Genomic DNA, 22063 nt, shown 5'->3' with positions numbered 1-22063 from the left:
CAGTTCACAGCTGCTTCATCAGGGACATCACGGGACTGTTTTAAAAGTTATTTATTCCAATATACTAAAAATTTCCATAAACACAAATGTTTTTTATATATAACAGCATAAATTCAGAATAACAGCCTACCACCGCATCAGTTGATAACCAATTACTGCTGATTAAGTTCCCTGCATATTGAGGGCATTTCTCCCTCTCTTCTTTTTTGGATTTCTCCTGAGATGTAGTATTTCTTACGCTCTACATTTAGTGGGCTAACTTACCTGTAATAAAGGATACCCAGCATGTTACTGGATCCTGTAGGAGTCTTCAATCCTAGGGTGCCCTGTCCTCTTCCTGCTGCTTAACTTTCGGCGCTGCATGGGTTAATAAGTCTTCTCTAAAGCTTCTGTGAAAAAGTTGCCGATGAGGACCCGCCCCTTCCTCACTCTTCCTCCATTCAGAAACATTCTGTCATTGCTTTCACTACCTGTAGCATGATTTCTGAATGGGGGGAGAGTCTGATATGTCACAGGATTCTCTCTCCCATTCACAGATCCTGATACAGTTAGTGAAAGCAATGAGAGAACTTTTGTCAATGGGGAGGCGGAAGGAGGGGAACAATTTCACAGCAGCCCCAAAGATAATAATCCCACAGCATCAGGAGTTCAGAGGCAGGAAGAGGACAGGGTATCCCTGTAGTAAAGATTTTTACAGGATCCAGCTAGCTCCATGCTTTTAGACATCGTTCATTACAGGTAAGTTAATTCACTAAAGCTATAGAGGGTTTTTTTCTTGTTTTTTGTTTTATTTTAAGCCAATGAGTGTACATGATACATACATTAGGCTCTGGTGCAAAGTACTGGTCTCCTTTCCAGGCCACCCTATAGCAGACTTGCTGTTACAAGGCAGCACGGGTACGCAAAATCACGTACCTGCGCCGCCATTCGAGGCCTCGGCTGTCAATCACCGGGTCCTGACCAGTGATTACTCGCCGGCACCTGGTGATCGCCAAATATCTCCGACAGGGGAGAGACCTGTGTATAAACAACACAGATCTCTCCCCTGTCAGCTCCTGCACACTACTTTGTATGGTTCTGGATAGCAGAGACATACAAAGCAGTGTGCTTGCAGTGAAACACAGACACAGCCCACATAGTGAAACAGCACACAGTTAACCCTTTAATACCCTCACATGTTAACCCCCTTCCTGCCCAGTGTCATTAGTACAGTGTCAGTGCTTTTTATTAGTACTGATCACTGTATTGGTGTCACTGGGGATGTCAGTGACACCAAGTCAGTTTAACCCCCCCCCCAGTGTCAGAATGTCTGCCGCAGTCCTGCAGTCCCGCTATAAGTCACTGATTGCCGCCATTACTAGTAAAATAAAAATAAAAATTCCATTATCTATACCGCCATTTGTAAACACTATAACTTTCACGTAAACCAATTAATTTACACGTATTGGGATTTTTTTTTTTTTACCAAAGACATGCAGCAGAATACATTTTGGCCTAAATGTATGACGAAATTTGATTTTTTTAATTTTTTTTACTGGACATGTTTAATAGCAATAAGTTTTTTTTCTCAAAATTGTTGTTTTTTTTTGCTATAGCACAATAAAATAAAAAATGCACAGGCCATCAAATACCACTGAAAGAAAACTTGGATTTGTGGGAAAAAAAGGACGCCATTGGGTGCAGCAATGGAAAAAATGGCCTAGTCAGGAAGGGGTGTAAATTCTCTGGAGGGCAAGTGAACTTTCAGTTTACTGCGGCTAAATACATTAAAGGTGCAATAAATTTAAAGGTGTTCAATGCCAAAGTCTGGGTAGAAAAACCAACATGCCGCAGACAAGCACCCTTAATCTCTCTGTAGAAGCACTGGTCTCTTTGAGGAGGTCCCCTGCTGAATCATACCTATAGCTCTGCAATCAGCAAAACCCTTGTTGATTGGCGAGCCTAGTGGTCTCAAAACTTCACAAAATCAACATTTAATTGAGGATGCAGATATATTTTGGTTTGTAAAAATAATAAGAGCCTAAACTGGTTTTCATGATATGTTACCCTTAACATTGTTTAGTTAATTAGAGAAGGCACAGTAAGCAAAATCCATAATCTATAACAACCAGATTAGTAATCTGGAGGATTAATCTCCAAACACGGAAAGGCTTCTTCACAGGTGTGATAATGTGGAATAGACTCCCTCAAGAGTTGGTTCTGGCCAGCTCAGTGGATTGCTGTAGGAAAGTCCTGGATTCTTTCTTGGATACATAGAATATAACTGGATATAACATTTATAGGTAAAGTTGATCCAGGGAATATCCGATTGCCTCTCGGGGAATCAGGAAGGAATTTTTTCCCCAGCAGGAGCAAATTGGATCATGCTTTGCTGGGGTTTTTTGCCTTCCTCTGGATCAACTGTGGGTAGAGGATTATACATTTTTTTTAATGGTTGAACTGGATGGACTTTTGTCTTTTTTCAGCCAGACTAACTATGTAACTATGAGGTTACTTTGTCATTATGATAGTGGCTCTCATGTATACAGTATGGCAGCCTCTGATGTATAGGGGAACTCTGATGTAAAGGAGAGCCTTTGAAGTGAAAGAGGAACTTTAATGTGATGAGGACATCTCTTACACGATGAGAGCCACTGACATAAAAATGGGACTCTGATGTAAAGGAAGGAGCTCTGATGTGATGGAAGGACTTCTGTGGTAACGGGGAGACCTCTAATGTGATGGGAGGACCTCTGATGTGACAGGGAGCTCTTTGATGATATGGGAGGACCTCTGAAATTATGGTAGAGCCTCTGATGTGATGACCACTGATGTTATGGGAGGACCTCTTATTTTACGAGGAGACCTCTGAGGGTATGGGAGGACCTCTGATATGATGGGAGGACCTCTGATTTGATGGGAGGACCTCTGATTTGATGGAAGGACCTCTGATGTGATGGGAGGACCTCTGATGTGACGGGAGAACCTCTGATGTGACGGGAGAACCTCTGATGTGACGGGAGAACCTCTGATGTGATGGGGAGACCTCTGATGTGACGGGGAGGACCTCTGATGTGACAGGGAGGACCTCTGATGTGACGGGGAGAACCTCTGATGTGACGGGAAGACCTCTGATGTGAGGGGGAGGACCTCTGATGTGACGGGAAGACCTCTGATGTGAGGGGGAGGACCTCTGATGTGACGGGAAGACCTCTGATGTGACGGGGAGGACCTCTGATGTGACGGGGAGGACCTCTGATGTGACGGGAAGACCTCTGATGTGACGGTAAGACCTCTGATGTGACGGGAAGACCTCTGATGTGACAGGAGGACCTCTGATGTGACAGGAGGACCTCTGATGTGATGGGGAGAACTGTGATGTCTAACTATGTAAAATTCCAGATTTCACTTTTTTTCTCCCATCTAATTGTTAAAGCCTGATTGTTTTTTTCTAATTACAATAGCCTAATTGCTATTTGCAAAATCGAAAAGTGTTTTTAACACTACAAGAGCCATATAATTGCTTACCATGACCTGGATTTTCTGACACGTGCAGCGGCTGGGCGCTCCAGGAGGCTGTCCAGACGAGTCAGTCTTTCGAGGTGCAGAGCTCGGGGGTCCTGCTCAGCCCGATCCCTAGAGAAGTCCATTTCAAACACAGCTGGAGGTGTCAGGTCCAGCTCCAAGAACATGATATTTTCCGCCTTGGAATAGAACCAGAATAATAGTTACAATAATATAATAAGCACACTTAAGGCCCCATGCACATTGGGCATTTAGCTACGATACATGGGGCTCCGGTGGTTAGGTGTGGGTGGAAGGCACAGGTGTAACATCTAGCTCTGCTTCCAGCAGTTCGTAAAATTGTATAAGAGGCTGAAAGCTGCTGTGGCTGGACATATTCTAAATGAGCAGCAAAACCACTTTTACACCAATTATGGCCTCTATATCTGTAAGCATCATGAAGAAATTTAATTTTCAAAGTCCACAATACAGTTATTTAACTCCTAGCTCTTTCTCTATTGCTATCTGCCAGAATCCTGGCCCTCTGTCCCACCAATGCTGTGTCCAGGCAGGGCCGGATCTAGCCTATCTGATCTGGGGGTGCAGTAAAAAAAGTCAGGGGGCATAATTTCATAATGTGAGCCACTTATAGTCTGTCACAATGTTTCGTGACCTGGGAAACAATATTAAACAGAACCAGTACCTCCTTATATCAGATGTCCCTATAAGAGTTCCCCTTTACAGAGTCCCCTTACATCAGTGTCCTCATCAGAGTGCCCACTTGCATCAGGTGTCCCCATCAAAGTGCCCACTTACATCAGGTGTCCCCATCAAAGTGTTCCCCTTTACAGAGCCCCACTTACATCAGTGTCCCCATCAGAGTGCCCCCTTACATCAGGTTTCCCCATCAGAGTGCCCCCTTACGTCAGGTGTCTCCATCAGAGTGCCCCCTTACATCAGGTGTCCCCATCAAAGTGCCCCCTTACGTCAGGTGTCTCCATCAGAGTGCCCCCTTACATCAGGTGTCCATATCAAAGTGCCCCTTACATCAGAGTCCCCATCAGAGTGCCCCCTTACAACAGTGTCCCTAAAAGACTCCCCCTTACATCATTTGTCCCCATCAGAGTGCCCCTTGCATCAGGTGTTGCCATCAGAGTTCCTGTTTACATCAGGTTTCCTCATCAGAGAGCCCCTTTAAATCAGTGTCCTTAATAGAGTCCCCCTTATCTCAATTGTCCCCATAAGAGTATCCCCTTACATATAATCAGTTATCCCCATCAGAGTGCCCCCTTACATTTGGTGTCCATATTAGAGTGCCTCCTTTTATGGATTGTTCTTATCAGAGTGCCTCCTTACATCAAATGTTAAATCAGACTGGCTCATGGATCAGTCGATGAGACCTGGGGGGGAAGGGGCACAACTAAAATCTGGGGGGGGCACAGTCCACCCCAGCACCCCACTAGATCTGGCCCTGTGTCCAAGGCCATGTCCCGGGATCACAGCATCAACGTTATTTGAGTTAATTCACATGCACAGTAACAGCATTAGTTGCAGGGTTCGGGAGTGCGAGTAATTAGTCCCTGCATATTTAATGGAAGGGTTTGGGTGCGGCCAACCTGTGAAGTGGACATGATGGGTGTCTCCGCATATTTAGGGATGGGACCAGCCCATACAGTGGCAGTGGGTGTGATTTGGGTGTGCCCACCCAGTCAGTGGGCATACAAAAGGCAACAAAAAGGAAGAAGGGCACACCAGCCTCCTACATTGCCAATGGTACCATTTATTAAAATGTAAAACACTGACAATTATACTCACAAAGCCAAATGATTGTAAGGCACATAACCAGAAGGCAACTCCAACTATAGCCTCAAGTTGTAGTCTAGCTTGGTACAAACAACAACCAATGCAGAGCAGACACTGATAACCCCACTTCTTCAGATCTACCTGTCTGCCATTAACCACATATTTATATAGTGCTGGACTCATAGGGAATCCTGCCCCCAATCACAAGGAGAGGGGGGTGAGTACACTTGACTGTTTTACATTTGGAAACCTGGTATCACTGGTACTGTACTAGGCTGGTGCATCCTCCTTCCTTCTTATTGTCCAGTGTTTGGGAACCCCTGTCCTACAAAGGCTGCAGAGCTTAGAGGCTACCTTGTGACCTGTGGAAAATCCAAGTTTAGGAGAATATCCACTGATTGTGGACATTGTCTGAAACCCAACTCTGGAGTCTTTGTTGTGATCTTTAAAGAGCTTTTAGATAAGATGACATTATATTAAAAAGTACCCAGAATGGTCAGGGATTCTAAGCAACCCGATTCTCTTCAATATTGGGCCACCAGGTTTTTCTCTGGACACTGCAAAGTCAGGGCCATCTTAACAGCCCCTACTAGTCTGCCCCAATTTACACACCTATTGTCAAGAATGAAAGTATAAATAGTTGATAGAAATAAACATATATGTATTAGTACTTTCAATAAAAGTGATTTTAAACAATAAGAAAACATGCCATAAATGAAAGACTAATCAACACAAAGGGCACAGTAGGGGGGTTGGGGGGTTCAAAGGGCACAGTACAGGGGGAGTCAGGAGGGCACCATACTGGGATTAGGAGACCTGCTTGCTTTTTCTTGTAATACAGCTCCTGTTTTGAAGGTGTGCAAGTCTCACTACAGAACTAACCATACGTACAGTTGGCAGTATCTTCAGGGCTGTCTTAATGCATGAGCACCCCTAGGCACTGCCCAGAGGCCCCATGATATTCTTGCATTACATCATACTTGCCAACTGTCCCGGATTTGCCGGGACAGTCACTCTTTTTACTAAGCTGTCCCGGGATGGCCTGGGCAGCATCCCAGAACCAGTACTGTGCCCTCCTGATCTCAGTATTGTGCCCTCCTGATCTCAGTATTGTGGCCTCCTGACTTCCCCTGTACTGTGCCCTCCTGATCTCAGTATTGTGGCCTCCTGATTTCCCGTGTACTGTGCCCTTCTGTCCCCCCATACTGTGCCCTCCTGATTTCAGTATTGTTCCCTCCTAAACTCAGTATTGTGCCCTCCTGATCCCAGTATTGTGCCCTCTCGATCTCAGTATTGTGCCCTCCTGACTTCCCCTGTACTGTGCCCTTCTGTCCCCCCACACTGTGCCCTCTTGATCCCAGTATTGTGCCCTCCTGACTCCCCCTGTACTGTGCCCTTCTGTCCCCCCACACTGTGCCCTCTTGATCCCAGTATTGTGCCCTCCTGACTCCCCCTGTACTGTGCCCTTCTGTCCCCCCGTACTGTGCCCTTTGTGTTAACTAGTTGATTTATGGCAGGGGTCTCCAAACTTTCTAAGCAAAGGGCCAGGTTGCTGTCCTTCAGGCTTTAGGGGGCCCCGAACTGTGGCCAATGGGAGTATAAATGCCCTGGCAACAGTGCCCCATCATTGGTTTTAATGGGAGGAATAGTTCCCTGTTGTTAATATCAACAAAAAGAACAGTGCCCCATTGATGGTGTCAGTAGGGGGAATGGTGCTCCATCGTTGGTTTCAGTCGGTGGAATAGTGTCCCAAGGGACAGATAAAGGCAAGCAAAGGGCCACATCCGGCCCTCGGGCCACAGTTTGGAGACCGCTGATTTATGGCATGTTTTCTTATTGCTTAAAGTCAAATTTTTTGCTAAGTTCTAATAAATATATGTTTCAACTATTTATACTTTAACTCTTGAGAGTAGGTGCGTAAATTGGGGCAGACTGGTAGGGGCCCCGGTGCATTGCTTTGCCCAGGGGACCTTGATGCTATTAAGATGGCCCTGAGTACCTTCAATATCACTGAAGCTAAATGATTTAGGGGTCAGGTTTGTTTTAGGTGTCATTCCCATTTTGTGTCCCAAAAACAAGAAAATTGAGACGGTTGGGATGTATGCTGGACCAGAGCACACAATAAAAGTTTAATTCATTCAGTTGATTAAAGCCCTTAGGTGCCCTGGAATTCAATATTAATATTAATTACTCACCCGGTACCTTGGGTGGTAGCCCATCACCATGGCAACCCTGGCATACTGACTTATAGGCCTCTTGTATCCAACAGCTGAAGATGGGCGCCTCTTCATTGTACTGCCACTGGCGCTAGATCAAAGACCAAATGATAACAGGATTTAATTACAGAGGGTAGATTGGGGAACATTCATATCAATACAATTTGCTGTGCATTTTGTCGCTCAGCAAACCTTGCCGAAAATGAAGCATGTAATTGTCGATGGCATGATTCACAAATGCTTCTGCACAACACTGTATTTAAAAATTGTATTATATTTTGCATTTTTTTGTTTTATTTTGTGCATTGTACGTCATCAGAAATAAAACACTGGTTTTGCAAATTAAACTGGGAGCTGGCTTGGATCAACTGTCTGCTGGGAGACGCAATACTCCTATCCTCTGAAGAATTATTAGGGCTTTGTGCCCTGTCTCCTCATTCTTTGGCTGAAGGTTCCCTTTGACTGCAAGAAACTAAAGGTACACTATATTGCCAAAAGTATTGGGCCGCCTGCCTTTCCATGCACAAGAACTTTAATGGCATCCCAATCTTGGTCCGTAGGGTTCAATATTGAGTTGGCCCCGCCCTTTGCAGCTATAACAGCTTCAACTCTTCTGAGAAGGCCGTCCACAAGGTTTAGGAGGGTGTCTATGGGAAGGTTGGACCATTCTCCCAGAAGCACATTTGTGAGGTCAGGCACTGATGTCGGGGGAGGAGGCCTGGCTCACAGTCTCCACTCTAATTCATCCCAAAGGTGTTCTATGGGGTTGAGGTCAGGACTCTGTGCAGGCCAGTCAAGTTCCTCCACCCCAAACTGGCTCATCCATGTCTTTATGGACCTTGCTTTGTGCACTGGTCATGTTGGAACAGGAAGGGGCCATCCCCAAACTATTCCCACAAAGTTGGGAGCATGAAATTGTCCAAAATGTCTTGGTATGCTGACACCTTAAGAGTTCCCTTCACTGGAACTAGGGGGCCAAGCCCAACCCCTGAAAAAAACCCACACCATAATCCCCCCTCTACAAAATTTTACACTTGGCACAATGCAGTCAGGCAAGTACCGTTCTCCTGGCAACCACCAAACCCAGACACGTCCATTGGATTGCCAGACAGAGAAGCGTGATTGGTCAATCCAGAGAACACATCTCCACTGCTCTAGAGTCCAGTGGCGCGTGCTTTACACCACGGCATCCGACACTTGGTGATGTAAGGCTTGGATGCAGCTACTTGGCCATGGAAACCCATTCCATGAAGCTCTCTATGCACAGTTTTTGTGCTAATCTAAAGGCCACATGAGGTTTGGAAGTCTTTAGCTATTGACTCTGCAGACATTTGGCGACTTCTGCACACTGTGCGGTTCACCCCTTCACACTGTGCACTGACCCCGCTCTGTCATTTTACATGGCTTACCTCTTGGTGGCTGGGTTGCTGTTGTTCCCAGTTGCTGCCACTTTGTTATAATACCACTAACAGTTGAGTGTGGAATATTTAGTGACAAGGAAATGTCACGGATGGACTTATTTCACAGGTGGCAACCTATCACGGTACCACGCTTGGAGTCACTGAGCTCCTGAGAGCGACCCATTCTTTCACAAATGTTTATAGAAGCAGTCTGCATGCCTAGGGGCTTGATTTTATACACTTGTGGCCATGGAGGGGATTGGAACACCTGAATCCAATGATTTGGAGGGCGGGCCCAATACTTTTGGCAATACAGTGTATCTGTGCATACATAAAAAAGGTCTAGTATTTACCCTAGGATCACGGGGTGCTTCAACTCTGCAAGATTCAGCATTTCATGGTAGTGTGAAAGACTATCCTACCGCCATCATCCCCTTGTTATTGACCCATCCTTGTTGTTGAAGAGCAAACAATATGAGTAAGCTGTCACCTTCCTGGCCCTGCGTTTTGCAAGACTAACTACACAGAATAATATATATTTTCTATTTTAAGTGTGTATTTAGTGTAGCACTACCCCTTTAGAAGTCGCTGAGTTTTGGGTCCCCCTAATGCTCTTCACAGCCAGGCAACATGCATTTTCTTCCACAAGTTGCACTCAGAGTCAGTAAACAGTCCTTGAGCTTGGTGATTTTAGGGGTTTAGAAGTTGGATGGGGTTGAGGGGTGTATGGGATTAAAAAGGAAACTGCAAACTTGAGGACAACTTCCTTAGCAGCTATGTACAGATGTGCACAGAAAAAATATATAGTCTCTCATTTAAGAGCATGCCAACAGTCTGGTGTACCTCCCCAGACCCCAGATGAATCCTCCTCTTCACCCAGCTGCACTGAGAGTATTCCCTGGACAAAGGGCCCAGAAACTGCCAATTCTACACAGCAGTCCCAGATGAGAAGCTAGTTGGGCTTTCCACCTGACTGCCCTCTCCCCTTATCCGGCCCAGTGTAAAAGTACTCATACGGTGCTTCCTGATAGCTAAATGGATTGGTGGCTGTCTTCAGGCCTTTCTCTGGGCTGGCTCCTTCCCTGCTGCTCAGAATGTCCTTCCTTGGAGATGGTGGCACAGTGTAGATCCTCTTCTCCAGCACCTGTAGGTAGGCCCCTTCCCTAAGCCCCCTCCCAGGCTCCACACTCCAGCCTCTCACTCCATCTTCCACCCTACACTTTCCTTTCCAGGCTCTGTGATACCTAAGGGTTACCTTTGTCACCATGCCCAGCCTCCTGCCAGGGGATTGGGTAAGGTCCCTCAAGTATGCAGAAGTATGCAGATCTGAGCTTCCTCCCCTTCTCCATCCCTCCTCCAGAAAGGTTTCTGGAGAGGTGAGAGGGCTCCAGAAACTCCGACCTTCAGAGCCTCCCTAGCCTGTCCTGAGATGAACTCCTGTCTCACTCAAAGGCTGACTTATCCCAGGCTACTACTCAGTCTCTGACTGACACAAAAAACTACCTAGCTAACCTGGATGGGATACATTAGCTGTTTGGATAACACAGTCCACATGAAAAGCCTACTTTTCCAAATCCATTTCTGGAGAAAGCTGTGAGAGACTCACTTTCCTGGTGGCACAAGTGGCTGGAACTTCCACTGGTCCTCCTCTGCATCGTAGTACAGGCGGTTCATGATCTTATTCTTCTCCTCCGGAGGAATAAAGTTCTCAATGATCAAATACCTGCATGAAACATAGGAGGGCAACCCAAACATTCAATTTGGTGTTCTCAGGACCTTCTCCCAGAACAAGAAATATGTTCATACACTCACTTGTACTTCAACTCTCGGGTCTGCTCATTTTGTGCTTGCTCGAGATCTTGCCTCACCCGTACATACTCGTCATGTTGGTCTTGGATCTCCCCCTTCACTGCCTGCAGTTTGGCATACAGCTGAAAAGAGAATAAGAGCCTTAAAGTGATTCTGTCCCTATTTTTAATACCTGAAAATCAAGTCTTATCTGCAAAGAAAGCAATTATTACTTACCTGTCCCGCTGCCTATTCCACAGAACTTCTCTGGGTTGAGGAATGAAGCTTGTCAGAGATCTTCAGCATCCAGCACACTTCCAGGTGTGCCAGATGTCTGGTAAGCGACTGTGCGTTATGTTTCCCTCCCGTGGACCCTACGTCAATACAGTGTCCTGTTGTGACGTAGAGGCTGGCGGAAGGAACCACATAGTGGAGAGAAGGAAGCCATGATCCAACACACTCGAAAGTGTGTAGACAAGTGCAGTCTACAGTCTCCACTGCAGGTGGTTGAAAGTCAAGAGAAAATGTTTTTTCTCTATGGTTTTCTCGCTCCTCTGGAGCAGTGATCTGGTTGGTTACGTTGACTTCAGGTAACCCTGGTGGCCATCTTGGGCCATGGAGAGTATATTTAAGACCTGGGTTTTGGCACACATTTTTGCCAGTGGCTAGTGCAGGTACAGATCCCCTGTCTGGGTAGAGAGAGGTAGGGAGAGGTTCTGGAGGAGTAGGGAAAGCATAGGGCCTACATCTGATCTTCAGTGAGCTCCCCTTTGGGGCTGGACCAGCCTGGCCACATTCCCCTCTGCTTGACAGACGCTGTCTTCAACTCGGGCCTGCACACTGCTGACTCGCTCTCGGAACTGCTGTAAGTGCCCTGGATGGGGGATCCTCCCTACCGGGACAGTTGTACTGTTTCCAGGTTTTGCAAAACATAATTTTCTGCAATGTGAGACTGTGTGCTTTCTGTCACCATGCTGCATCTACTGAGCAAATTTGCTGAATGTTGAAGACCTTTACGCAAGTTTCGTCCTTCAACACAGGAGAGTTTGGTGGCATGGTTGATGGGACAGGTATCAGGCGCACTCCTGGGAGTGTTGACTGATGATTTCCCTTTCTGCACTCTATAGTTTGCTCTGCCAGCTGCTACATCAGCAGTAGGGACATAGGGACCACCAGAAGGAAGCACTCTGTGTGCTTTCTGTCACCGCACCATGCTGCACCTACCTAACAATTGTGCTGAATGTTGAAGATCTTTGTGCAAGCTTCATCCTTCAACACAGTGGAGTTTGGTGGCATGGTTGATGGGACAGGTATTAGGCGCACTCCTGGGCATGTTGACTGATAATTTACATTTCTGCACTCTATGGTTTGCTCTGCCAGCCACTACATCACCAGTAGGGACATAGGGACCACTAGAAGGAACCACAATGCACAGCGGCTGATCAGGAATCTGACACACCTGGAAGTGTATGAGATGCTGAAGATATCTGACACAGGGGCGGACTGACCATTTGGAAACTCGGGCACTGCCTGAGGGCCCGGGGTCAGTAGGGAGCCCCACGAGATGCCACTGGTACCTTTTTCATAGGATTTTTTGAGTTTGGGCAAGGACACAGGGGGCCCATGATCCCCTATTGCCCGGGGGCAGCATGAGTTGTCAGTCCGCCCCTGCTGACCAACAGGGGCAGACTGACCATTTGGAAACTCGGGCACTGCCCGAGGGCCCGGGGTCTGTAGAGGGCCCCATGAGATGCCCCTGGTACCTTTTTCATAGGCTTTTTTGAGTTTGGGCAAGGACACGGGGGCCTCATGATCCCCTATTGCCCGGGGGGCCCCATGAGTTGTCAGTCCGCCCCTGCTGACCAAGCTTCATATTTCAACCCAGAAGAGAAAGTAGTGCGAGGAAGTGGGACAGGTAAGTATAGTCTGCTTTGCAGGAAGACTCGCTTTTCAGGTTTTAAAAATAGTGATAGAGCCACTTTAAATGTTAAATATACTTTCATGTTAGAAATTTCACTCCCCTGCAAGAGGTACCCAAAAAATGCTGGAATTTAAAGTGGTATTAAACCTGAAAGCAATAAATGTATTACATTGCAGTTTACCAGTTCCTAGATGCAATACAATAGTTGCATTCATTTTCTTTTTTAGACTTTCTTCTTATTTTTACCTGGTGATCTAGCCAGCAAGTCTGTTGTTTTTTTTTTTTTAACAGAACAAGCTGTCCTCCAAATGTATCAGTTAAAGCGAAGCTCCAGTCCAAATGTAAAAAAAAAAGTCAGCAGCTACAAAAACTGTAGCTGCTGACTTTTAAAAAACAGTTACCTATCCCTCAATCCTGTGGTGTCTTCACCGTAGCCAGTATCACTGGCCGTCCTCTCTCTGGCTCTGGCATCTTAGTGACAGCTTGGGGCTTCACAGCTGGGTGCCCACTGCACCTTGTGCATGGTCCCGTAGTCTTCTGGGACATGTGACAGGTCTGATGGGCACTGACAGGCTGCACTGATGGGCACTGCTGAGGCAGCACTGATAGACAGCACTGATGGGCACTGATAGGCAGCATTGATGGGCACTGATGAGGCAGCTCTGATGGGCACTGAGAGGCTGCACTGATGGGAATTGAAATTAGATCTAATGAATATGAATGTGAGTGTCTTAACACATGCGATTTGTTGCAGTGGGATTTCAAAAGTGGTTCTTGTATGACTTTTTCTGCAGTTTGTTGCGATTTCACATACATAGACTATAATAGAAATCGCACTGCAAAACGCAGTGGAAAACACAAGAAATCATTGGGAAATCTTCACAAGTTGCAAACAAATCTTCAGAAAACGCGTTGAAATCACAAGCAAAACAGGCGATTTTAAATCGCATCCAGTGTGAACCAAGCCCCAGCCCTGGTTCCCACCGCCGCGATTTTAGGTGCGATTTGGGAATTGAAATCGTACCTGAAATCGTATCTAATGAATGTGAATGTCAGTATCTTAACATACGTGATATGCTGCAGCGCGATTTCCAAAGTAGTTCTTGTATGACTTTTTCTGCAGTTTGTTGCGATTTCACATACATAGACTATAATAGAAATCGCACTGCAAAACGCAAGTGTGTCTAAAGATGTGCGATTTGTTATCATTTTTATTAACCCTTTCCTAGTTTTTTCTGCTGTCTCTGCCTGTTCAAGCCTGACCCTCACATTGCTCCTCCCTATGACTAGTACAGCCCCACAATACATTCCCTCTGATGTCCCCTCTGACAAGTAGCAGGACATGGAAATAGCAAGAAATCGCCAGAAAACGCAAGAAATCATTGGGAAATCTTCACAAGTTGCAAACAAATCTTTGGAAAACGCGGTGAAATCGCAAACAAAACACGTGATTTTAAATCGCATCCAGTGTGAACCAAGCCCTAGCCCTGGTTCACACTGCTGCGATTTCAGGTGCGATTTGGGAATTGATATCAGATCTAATGAATATGAATGTGAGTGTCTTAACACATGCGATTTGTTGCAGCCCAATTTCAACAGTGGTTCTTGTATGACTTTTTCTGCAGCTTGTTGCGATTTCCCATACATAGACTACAATAGAAATCGCACTGCAAAACGCAATGGAAAACGCAAGAAATCATTGGGAAATCTACACAAGTTGCAAACAAATCTTCAGAAAACACGTTGAAATTGCAAACAAAACAGGCGATTTTAAATCGCATCCAGTGTGAACCAAGCCCTAGCCCTGGTTCACACCGCCGCGAGTTCAGGTGCGATTTGGGAACTGAAATCGTACCTGAAATCGGATCTAATGAATGTGAATGTCAGTGTAGTTCTAGTATGACTTTTTCTGCAGTTTGTTGCGATTTCACATACATAGACGACAAAAGAAATCGCACTGCAAAACGCAAGTGTGTCTAAAGTTGTGCGATTTGTAATCATTTTTATTAACCCTTTCCTAGTTTTTTTCTGCTGTCTCTGCCTGTTCAAGCCTGACCCTCACATTGTTCCTCCCTGTGACTAGTACAGCCCCACAATACATTCCCTCTGATGTCCCCTCTGAAGTAGCAGGACATGAAAATAGCAAGAAATCGCCAGAAAACGCAAGAAATCATTGGGATATCTTCACAAGTTGCAAACAAGTCTTCAGAAAACGTGTTGAAATTGCAAACGGGCGATTTTAAATCTCATCCAGTGTGAACCAAGCCCTAGCCCTGGTTCACACCACCGTGATTTCAGATGCGATTTGGGAATTGAAATCAGATCTAATGAATGTGAATGTCAGTGTCTTTACATGTGCAATATGTTGCAGCGTGATTTCAAAAGTAGTTCTTGAAATCGCACTGCAAAACGCAAGAAATTGTTTGGAAATCTTCACAAGTTGAAAACAAATCTTCAGAAAACGTGGAATCGCAATCAAAACACGCAATTTTAAATCGTATCCAGTGTGAACCAAGCCCTAGTTCACACTGCCGCGATTTCAAGTGCGGTTTGGGAATTGAAATTGGATCTAATGACTGTGGATGTGAGTGTCTTAACATGTGCAATTTGTTGCAACACGATTTCAAAAGTAGTTCTTGTATGACTTTTTCTGCAGTTTGTTGCGATTTCACATACAGTTGTGTTCAAAATAATAGCAGTCAGACATCACTAACCGGATCAATCACTGTTTTTGGTAGAAATGATATTTCTACATGGCAAATAATTTACTAACAGGTGTAGTAGAGTAATAGAAATCCAACAGACCCAACAGTCATGACATGCATGCTGCTGATTCTGTGTCATTGAATCACTCATTGAAAGGAGCATGTTCAAAATAATAGCCGTGTGGAGTTGTATTAGTGAGGTCATTCATTCTTTGAAAAACAGGCGGTAATTATTGCCCTTATTTAAGGAAGGAAGGCAGCAAATGTTGTACATGCTGGTTACAGTGCATTTCTCCCTGAAATTCTGAGGAAAATGGGTCGTTCCAGACATTGTTCAGAAGAACAGCGTACCTTGATTAAAAGGTTGATTGGAGAGGGGAAAACATATAAAGAAGTGCAGAAAATGATCGGCTGCTCAGCTAAAATGATCACAAATGCTTTAAAATGGCAACCAAAACCTGAAAGACGTGGAAGAAAGCGAAAAACTACCATTCGAATGGATAGAAGAATAGCCAAAATGGCAAGGACTCAGCCAACAATCAGCTTCAGGAAGATGAAAGAAGGTGTAAAGTTACCTGTGAGGACTGTTACAATTAGAAGACGCCTATGTGAAGCCAAGCTATCTGCAAGAAGCCCCCGCAAAGTCCCACTGTTGGAAAAAAGACGTGTGCTGAAGAGGTTACAATCTGCCAAAGAGCACATTGACTGGCCTAAAGAGAAATGGCGCAACATTTTGTGGACTGATGAAAGTAAGATTGTTCTTTTTGGGTCTAGTGGGCGGAGACAGTTTGTCAGACGACCCCCAAACACTGAATTCAAGCCACAGTACACTGTGAAGACAGTGAAGCATGGTGGTGCAAGCATCATGATATGGGGATGTTTCTCATACTACGGTGTTGGGCCTATTTATCGCATACCAGGGATCATGGATCAGTTTGAATACATCAGAATACTTGAAGAGGTCATGCTGCCTTATGCTGAAGAGGAAATGCCCTTGAAATGGGTGTTCCAACAAGACAACGACCCCAAACACACCAGTAAACGGGCAACATCTTGGTTCCAGACCAACAAGATTGACGTTATGGAGTGGCCAGCCCAATCCCCGGATCTTAATCCAATAGAAAACTTATGGGGTGACATCAAAAATGCCGTTTCTGAGGCAAAACCAAGAAATAGAGAACTGTGGAATGTGGTCCAATCATCCTGGGCTGGAATACCTGATCACAGGGGCCAGAAGTTGGGTGACTCCATGCAACACAGATGTACAGCAGTTCTCAGAAACAGTGCGACTACAACCAAATATTCATGAAGTCATTCAAAGGAAAGCAAAATCTTCAAACATTTTTCAGTTTATATAGTGAATGTTTGAGTTTGTAAAGAAGAATACAAACACTGCGATTTTTTTGAACCGTCTAATATTCACTTTTCTTCAATTTTTTTAGAGGAACAACACAAATTTGATCTATTTTTCTTCATGTTTTGATTTGGAATAGAATGTGTCGTGTTCCCAATGCATTTGTGTGGATGGAAATAAAAGCTATTAGAAGGATTTTCAGCTTTATTCACTTTTTTCAACACACTGCTATTATTTTGAACACAACTGTACATAGAATACAATGCAAATCGCACTGCAAAACGCAATAGAAAATGCAAGAAATCATTGGGAAATCTTCACAAGTTGCAAACAAATCTTTACAAAACACTGTGAAATCGCAAACAAAACACGCAATTTTAAATCGCATCCGGTGTGAACCAAGCCCTAGCCCTGGTTCACACCGTCGCAATTTCAGGTGCGATTTGAGAATTGAAATCGGATCTAATGAAGGTGAATATCTTAACATATGCGATTTGCTGCAGCGAGATTTCAAAAGTAGTTCTTGTATGACTTTTTCTGCAGTTTGTTGTGATTTCACATACATAGACTACAATAGAAATCGCGCTGCAAAACGCAATGGAAAACGCAAGAAATCGTTGGGAAATCTTCACAAGTTGCAAACGAATCTTCAGAAAACGCGGTGAAATCGCAAACAAATTGCGCAATTTTAAATCGCATCCACTGTGAACCAAGCCTTAGTAAATTGACCCCAAATTCTTTCAAAATGAACATGCTTAACCCCTTCACACCGACGTCACACAAATACGCGGCCTCACAGAACTGAGCTTTTTCCCGTAGGGCCGCATATTTGTGTACCTGTCTTTGTGCTGGGAGTGCGCCGCACAGTGAGCTCCCAGCACACAGACCGGGGTGTCACCGAGAGCCCCGGGTCCCGTTCTAACAATCAGGACCCGGGAATCCCGACTCTGATTGGATATCACAGTGATCAGTCACTGTACAGCCCAGCCCCCGTTTCTTTTTCTCTCTCTATGAATGGAGGAAAGAGGTACATTGTATCTCTCTAATTCCTGGCATAGAGGGGGAAAAAATGTTTGTTGAAAAAAATAAAAATAAAATGAAAAAAAAAGATAAATAAATAGAAAAATAGAAAGAAAGAAAGAGAGAGAGAGAGAAAGAGAGAAAGAAAGAAAGAAAGAAAGAAAGAAAGAAAGAATGAGAGAGAGAAAGAAAGAGAAAGAATGAGAGAGAGAGAGAAAGAAAGAAAGAAAGAAAGAAAGAAAGAAAGAAAGAATGAGAGAGAGAGAAAGAAAGAAAGAATGAGAGAGAAAGAAAGAAAGAAAATACCTAGATCAAGGTTTGATTTAGTTCAGTGCCAGGGTTAGTGTTTGGGTCAAGGTCAGGGTCAAAGGTCAAGGTCAAAAGTTCAGGGTCAAAGGTCAGGATTTTTAATTATTTTTTTAAAATTGGTATTAGTGTCAGTGTGTTTTAGGTAAAAATAAATGCGCATTATTGTTTCTGGCTGTACTACGGGTACAAACAACAAATAGCATACACATATATGGTATCGCTGTGATCGTCAAGAGCTGGAGAATTTATTTTGGGTGGTTCTTTGGTGGTAGGTTATGGTAGTAACAAGAAACACACAACTAAATTTAAAACAAATTAATATTTTTTTACTATTTTGGGCCAGTTTTCCTTTGATGATTGAAAAAAAAATTAGAGATATCCATTACCATTTACCAACGAATGAAAGCCCAATTTGTCCTGAAAAAATCGCGATATAATCCACCTGGATGTACAAAGTAGTTGTGATGATATGGACAGTTTTACTAACACATGTCAACATTGCAAAATTGTGCTTAGGCATTTAGATTTACCCTTAGGCGTGAAGGGGTTAAACACGAGCAATATATTTGTTGCCTTAAGTGGGGACAGCTTGGCGAGCTATGCATTAAAGATAACAGTTATGTGTCTACAAAATAGGACATTCATTGTTGCAATGAACAGCATTACAATAATCCAGGAGGAAAGTATGGTCCTCACCTTATGGTCCTCACCTTTTTCAGCTTCTTGGTCTTCATTTCAACCTCCTGTTGCAGAGATGTATACGTCCCTCTCAGCTCCACTGTCTCCTCATCACGCAGCAGCATCTGTTGCAGAATCTCACGCTCTCGCCTTTTCTGCATACAAAAAAGCAGATAGTGATTTACCGAGTATTTCTCATCAGGTGCATTTCTCTGCATTTTTTTGATATACATTATAGCTTTATCCCTAGGAGGACCACTGGATTTTTGCTTGGTCCCAATAAGCACAGCCAGGCAACATGCATTTCCACACTTTCTCTCAGAGTCAGTAAAACAGTCTGAGCTTGTTTTCGTTGTTTCTATTAGGAGTTAACAACTTGGATGGGGTCTAGAGGTACATGGGATGCCTGAGGAACTGTAAAACGTTGAGGACAACGTCTTCACAAACTGTGGACCAAAAATCAGCAACGGTGGGTATATGGGATGCCTGAGGAACTGTATAACTTCAAGGACAACTTCTTCACAAACTTTGGAACAAAAATCAGCAACGGTGGGTATATGGGATGCCTGAGGAACTGTGTAACTTCAAGGACAACGTCTTCACAAACTGTGGACCAAAAATCAGCAACGGTGGGTATATGGGATGCCTGAGGAACTGTATAACGTTGAGGACAACTTCTTCACAAACTGTGGACCAATAATCAGCAACGGTGGGTATATGGGATGCCTGAGGAATGGTAAAACTTTGAGGACAACTTCTTCACAACTGTGGACCAAAAATCAGCAACAGAGCACTGAGTCCCCTCTTAGTGTACCTCCTCAGACCCCAAATGAAACTCTTCTCATCCACCCATCCTTATCCTTGGGCAAGGGTTTTCAGTATCTACTGCAGGGTAGTCCCAAATGAAAACTAGTTGGGCATTGCACCTGACCACCTCTCCCTTCTGTGGCTCAAGGGGTGTAGAAGTGCTCACACTGTCCTGTAGCTTGGTGGGTTGCAGCTGCTTTCAGGCCTTAAACTGGTCTGGCTCCCAAGCTGCCTTCCCTAGTACACTGTAGGGCAGTGGAGATCCTTCTGTCTGCTCCAGTCTGCAGGCAGGCCCCCCTCCCAGGCTCCACACTCCAGCACCTTCCTTCTGTCCATCTTCCACCTGACTCAAACAACAAATCCCCTGTTGTTCAGGCTCTCTTACATTTAGGGTTGTCCTAGCCACCATGCCAAGCCTTCTGCCTGAGGATTGGCTAGGTTCCCCTAAACATGCAAATCCAGGCCTCCTCCTCTCCTCTGCCCATTTTCAAGAAAGTTCCTGTAGTTTCCAGAAAGGTGGGAGGGCTCCATATGCTATGACCTGTAGAGCCTCTCAGCTTGCCCTGAGGTAACCTCACTACCTCTTTCCCAGGCTGACTCATCCCATGCTTCTAACAAGCCTCTGACTAACTACAAAAAAGCCTATCTACCTAGAGAGCGCTACACCATTCATCTCGAAAGAAGTAGCTCCAATGTTGTAGAAAGCAACTACAAGCAAAGTGTCCAAAGCCCATCCCCTTTTCCACAGCCTACTCCAACACTCACGGAAATTAAAAATGCTCAAACGACATCAGATGCTCATATTCTGGCAGTTTGGCACAATGCTCTGTTTATGGGGCACCTGTAGATACCACTGAGTCTCACCTGAGTAATCGACGATTGGAGGGGTTGTATGATCACTGATGTGTTCTTATATGCTTGCCCCTGAGGTGTGTGCAAAGCCCCTACATAAGCCTTTTTTAAAGGCTGAAACATAAACAGTCACTCTTGTAACCCATGTTTCACCCCATGTGACCATTCATAATAAAGGAAATTGTAGCCTGGAAATGTCTTGAATCTATGGGGGTTGATTTACTAAAGGCCAATAGACTTTGCACGTTCAGTTGCTCCAGAGCTTAGTAAATGTGGTGAAGCTTCACAAGCAAGGAAAACTTTACAAAAATGCATTTTTGCTTGCACATGATTGGATAATTAAGTCAGCAGAGTTCCCCCTCATTTACAAAGCTCTGGAGCAACAGCACTTTCTAATTTACCTTTATTAAATCCAACGTTATGTCTATTGGCAACGTTATACCCATGCTTTTTGAGGGCTCTGGTGACATTATATACCACTGCTTTAAAAGGTCAGCCAACCTAATACAGTTTTTGGAACATGGTGGAGACATAAGGTCAACCTGTATTCACGTTAAATCCCCTAAACCAAAGGCACACGTCTATAGCAGGCATCAATAAAGCTTCTTTAGGAGCCCAAAAGCCCAAGAAACATACTAATAGCCTGACTTACCCTCATGAGAGTGTCCACCAGAGAGAAAGTAAACAAGGTTGGTCTTAATGTAACTCACCTGTAGTGCCCTCCGAGTTAGCCAGGGGGAGCAAGCTAATTATTTTTTTAGTAGGAGGCTGAGTAGCAGCTGGGAGAGATAGTTAGATGGGTCAAATTTGGGTCTGGACTGAGAGGCTCTGCAGATCAGTTCCCTGATACCTCCCCTGATCTAGAGACTTGGAGAGGGAGGGAGAGAGGAGGAGCTGGTCTGCACTCTTCAGGGTTCCTGACAAATCTCCAAGCAGGAAGCTTGGCATTGGGTCAGGACAGGAAAGTGATTGAGCCTGCTCGGTAGAAGGAGAATTTGGGTGGAAGATGGAGTGAGCAGGATGGAGTGTGGAGCCTGGGAGGGGGTCCAGGAGAGGGGCCTACCTACAGGCGGAGGAGCTGGAAGGGAGGATCTATTAGCCACAACTATCCCCTGAGAGAAGACCACCTGAGAAGCAGGGAAGGAGCCAGCCCAGCATAAGGCCTGAAGGCAGCCACTAACCCATAAGCTTGCAGGAGAGGACTGAGTGATTAATCCCACACCCCCAGGTCCAGATAAGAACAGACATTCTGGTGGAAAACCTGATTAGCCCCCATCTGGCACTGCTGAATTTAGAGTGGCAGCTTCTTTGTCCCCTTGCCAAGGGATTCCTTCAGACAGCTGGGTGAAGAGGAGATTTCATCTGGGATCTGAGGTGGTATGTCAGGAGAGGCCGGATAGCTCTCCAAAGAATGGAATCCCTTCTGAGCATTTGTACATAGTATCAGGAAGTTGTCCTCAGTTTAACAGTTCCTTGGGCATCCTATATATCCCTCATCCCCATTCAAGTTATCAACCCCTTAATAAAATCAGAAAAAAACAAGTTCAAGGACTGTTTACTGTCTCTGGAGTGCAAGGCTAGAAGGAAATGTGTGTTGTCTGGATATACAGGACTACAGGGGGACCCAAATCTTCAGCAAATCCTAAGGGGGTAGTGCTACACACCTCCACTGCACACTAGCAGGTTCTTGCCCTGTTCATTTCAGAAATCATCATGTAGGGGAAAAA

General features: G+C 44.9%; 1 protein-coding gene across 2 annotated transcripts in view; it reads right to left on the bottom strand.

Moving 5' to 3' along the window:
* Window positions 1–22063, bottom strand: part of KIF3C (kinesin family member 3C) — a 136218-nt gene that overhangs the window by 9375 nt on the left and 104780 nt on the right. For both annotated transcript variants that reach the window (XM_089655661.1, XM_089655662.1), the window contains exons 3-7: window positions 18710–18832; window positions 10715–10833; window positions 10509–10625; window positions 7482–7593; window positions 3508–3683 (exon numbers count right to left, since the gene is read on the bottom strand). In XM_089655661.1, coding sequence (XP_089511787.1) covers window positions 3508–3683; window positions 7482–7593; window positions 10509–10625; window positions 10715–10833; window positions 18710–18832 — 647 coding nt within the window. The remainder of the gene's footprint in view (window positions 1–3507; window positions 3684–7481; window positions 7594–10508; window positions 10626–10714; window positions 10834–18709; window positions 18833–22063) is intronic.

The sequence above is a fragment of the Staurois parvus genome, unplaced genomic scaffold (genome assembly GCF_062004578.1).
Source record: "Staurois parvus isolate SC_StPar_1 unplaced genomic scaffold, SC_StPar_1.0 ptg000860l, whole genome shotgun sequence".
In the NCBI taxonomy this organism is placed as follows: domain Eukaryota; kingdom Metazoa; phylum Chordata; class Amphibia; order Anura; family Ranidae; genus Staurois; species Staurois parvus.
This window is presented reverse-complemented; position numbering and strand designations above follow the sequence as displayed.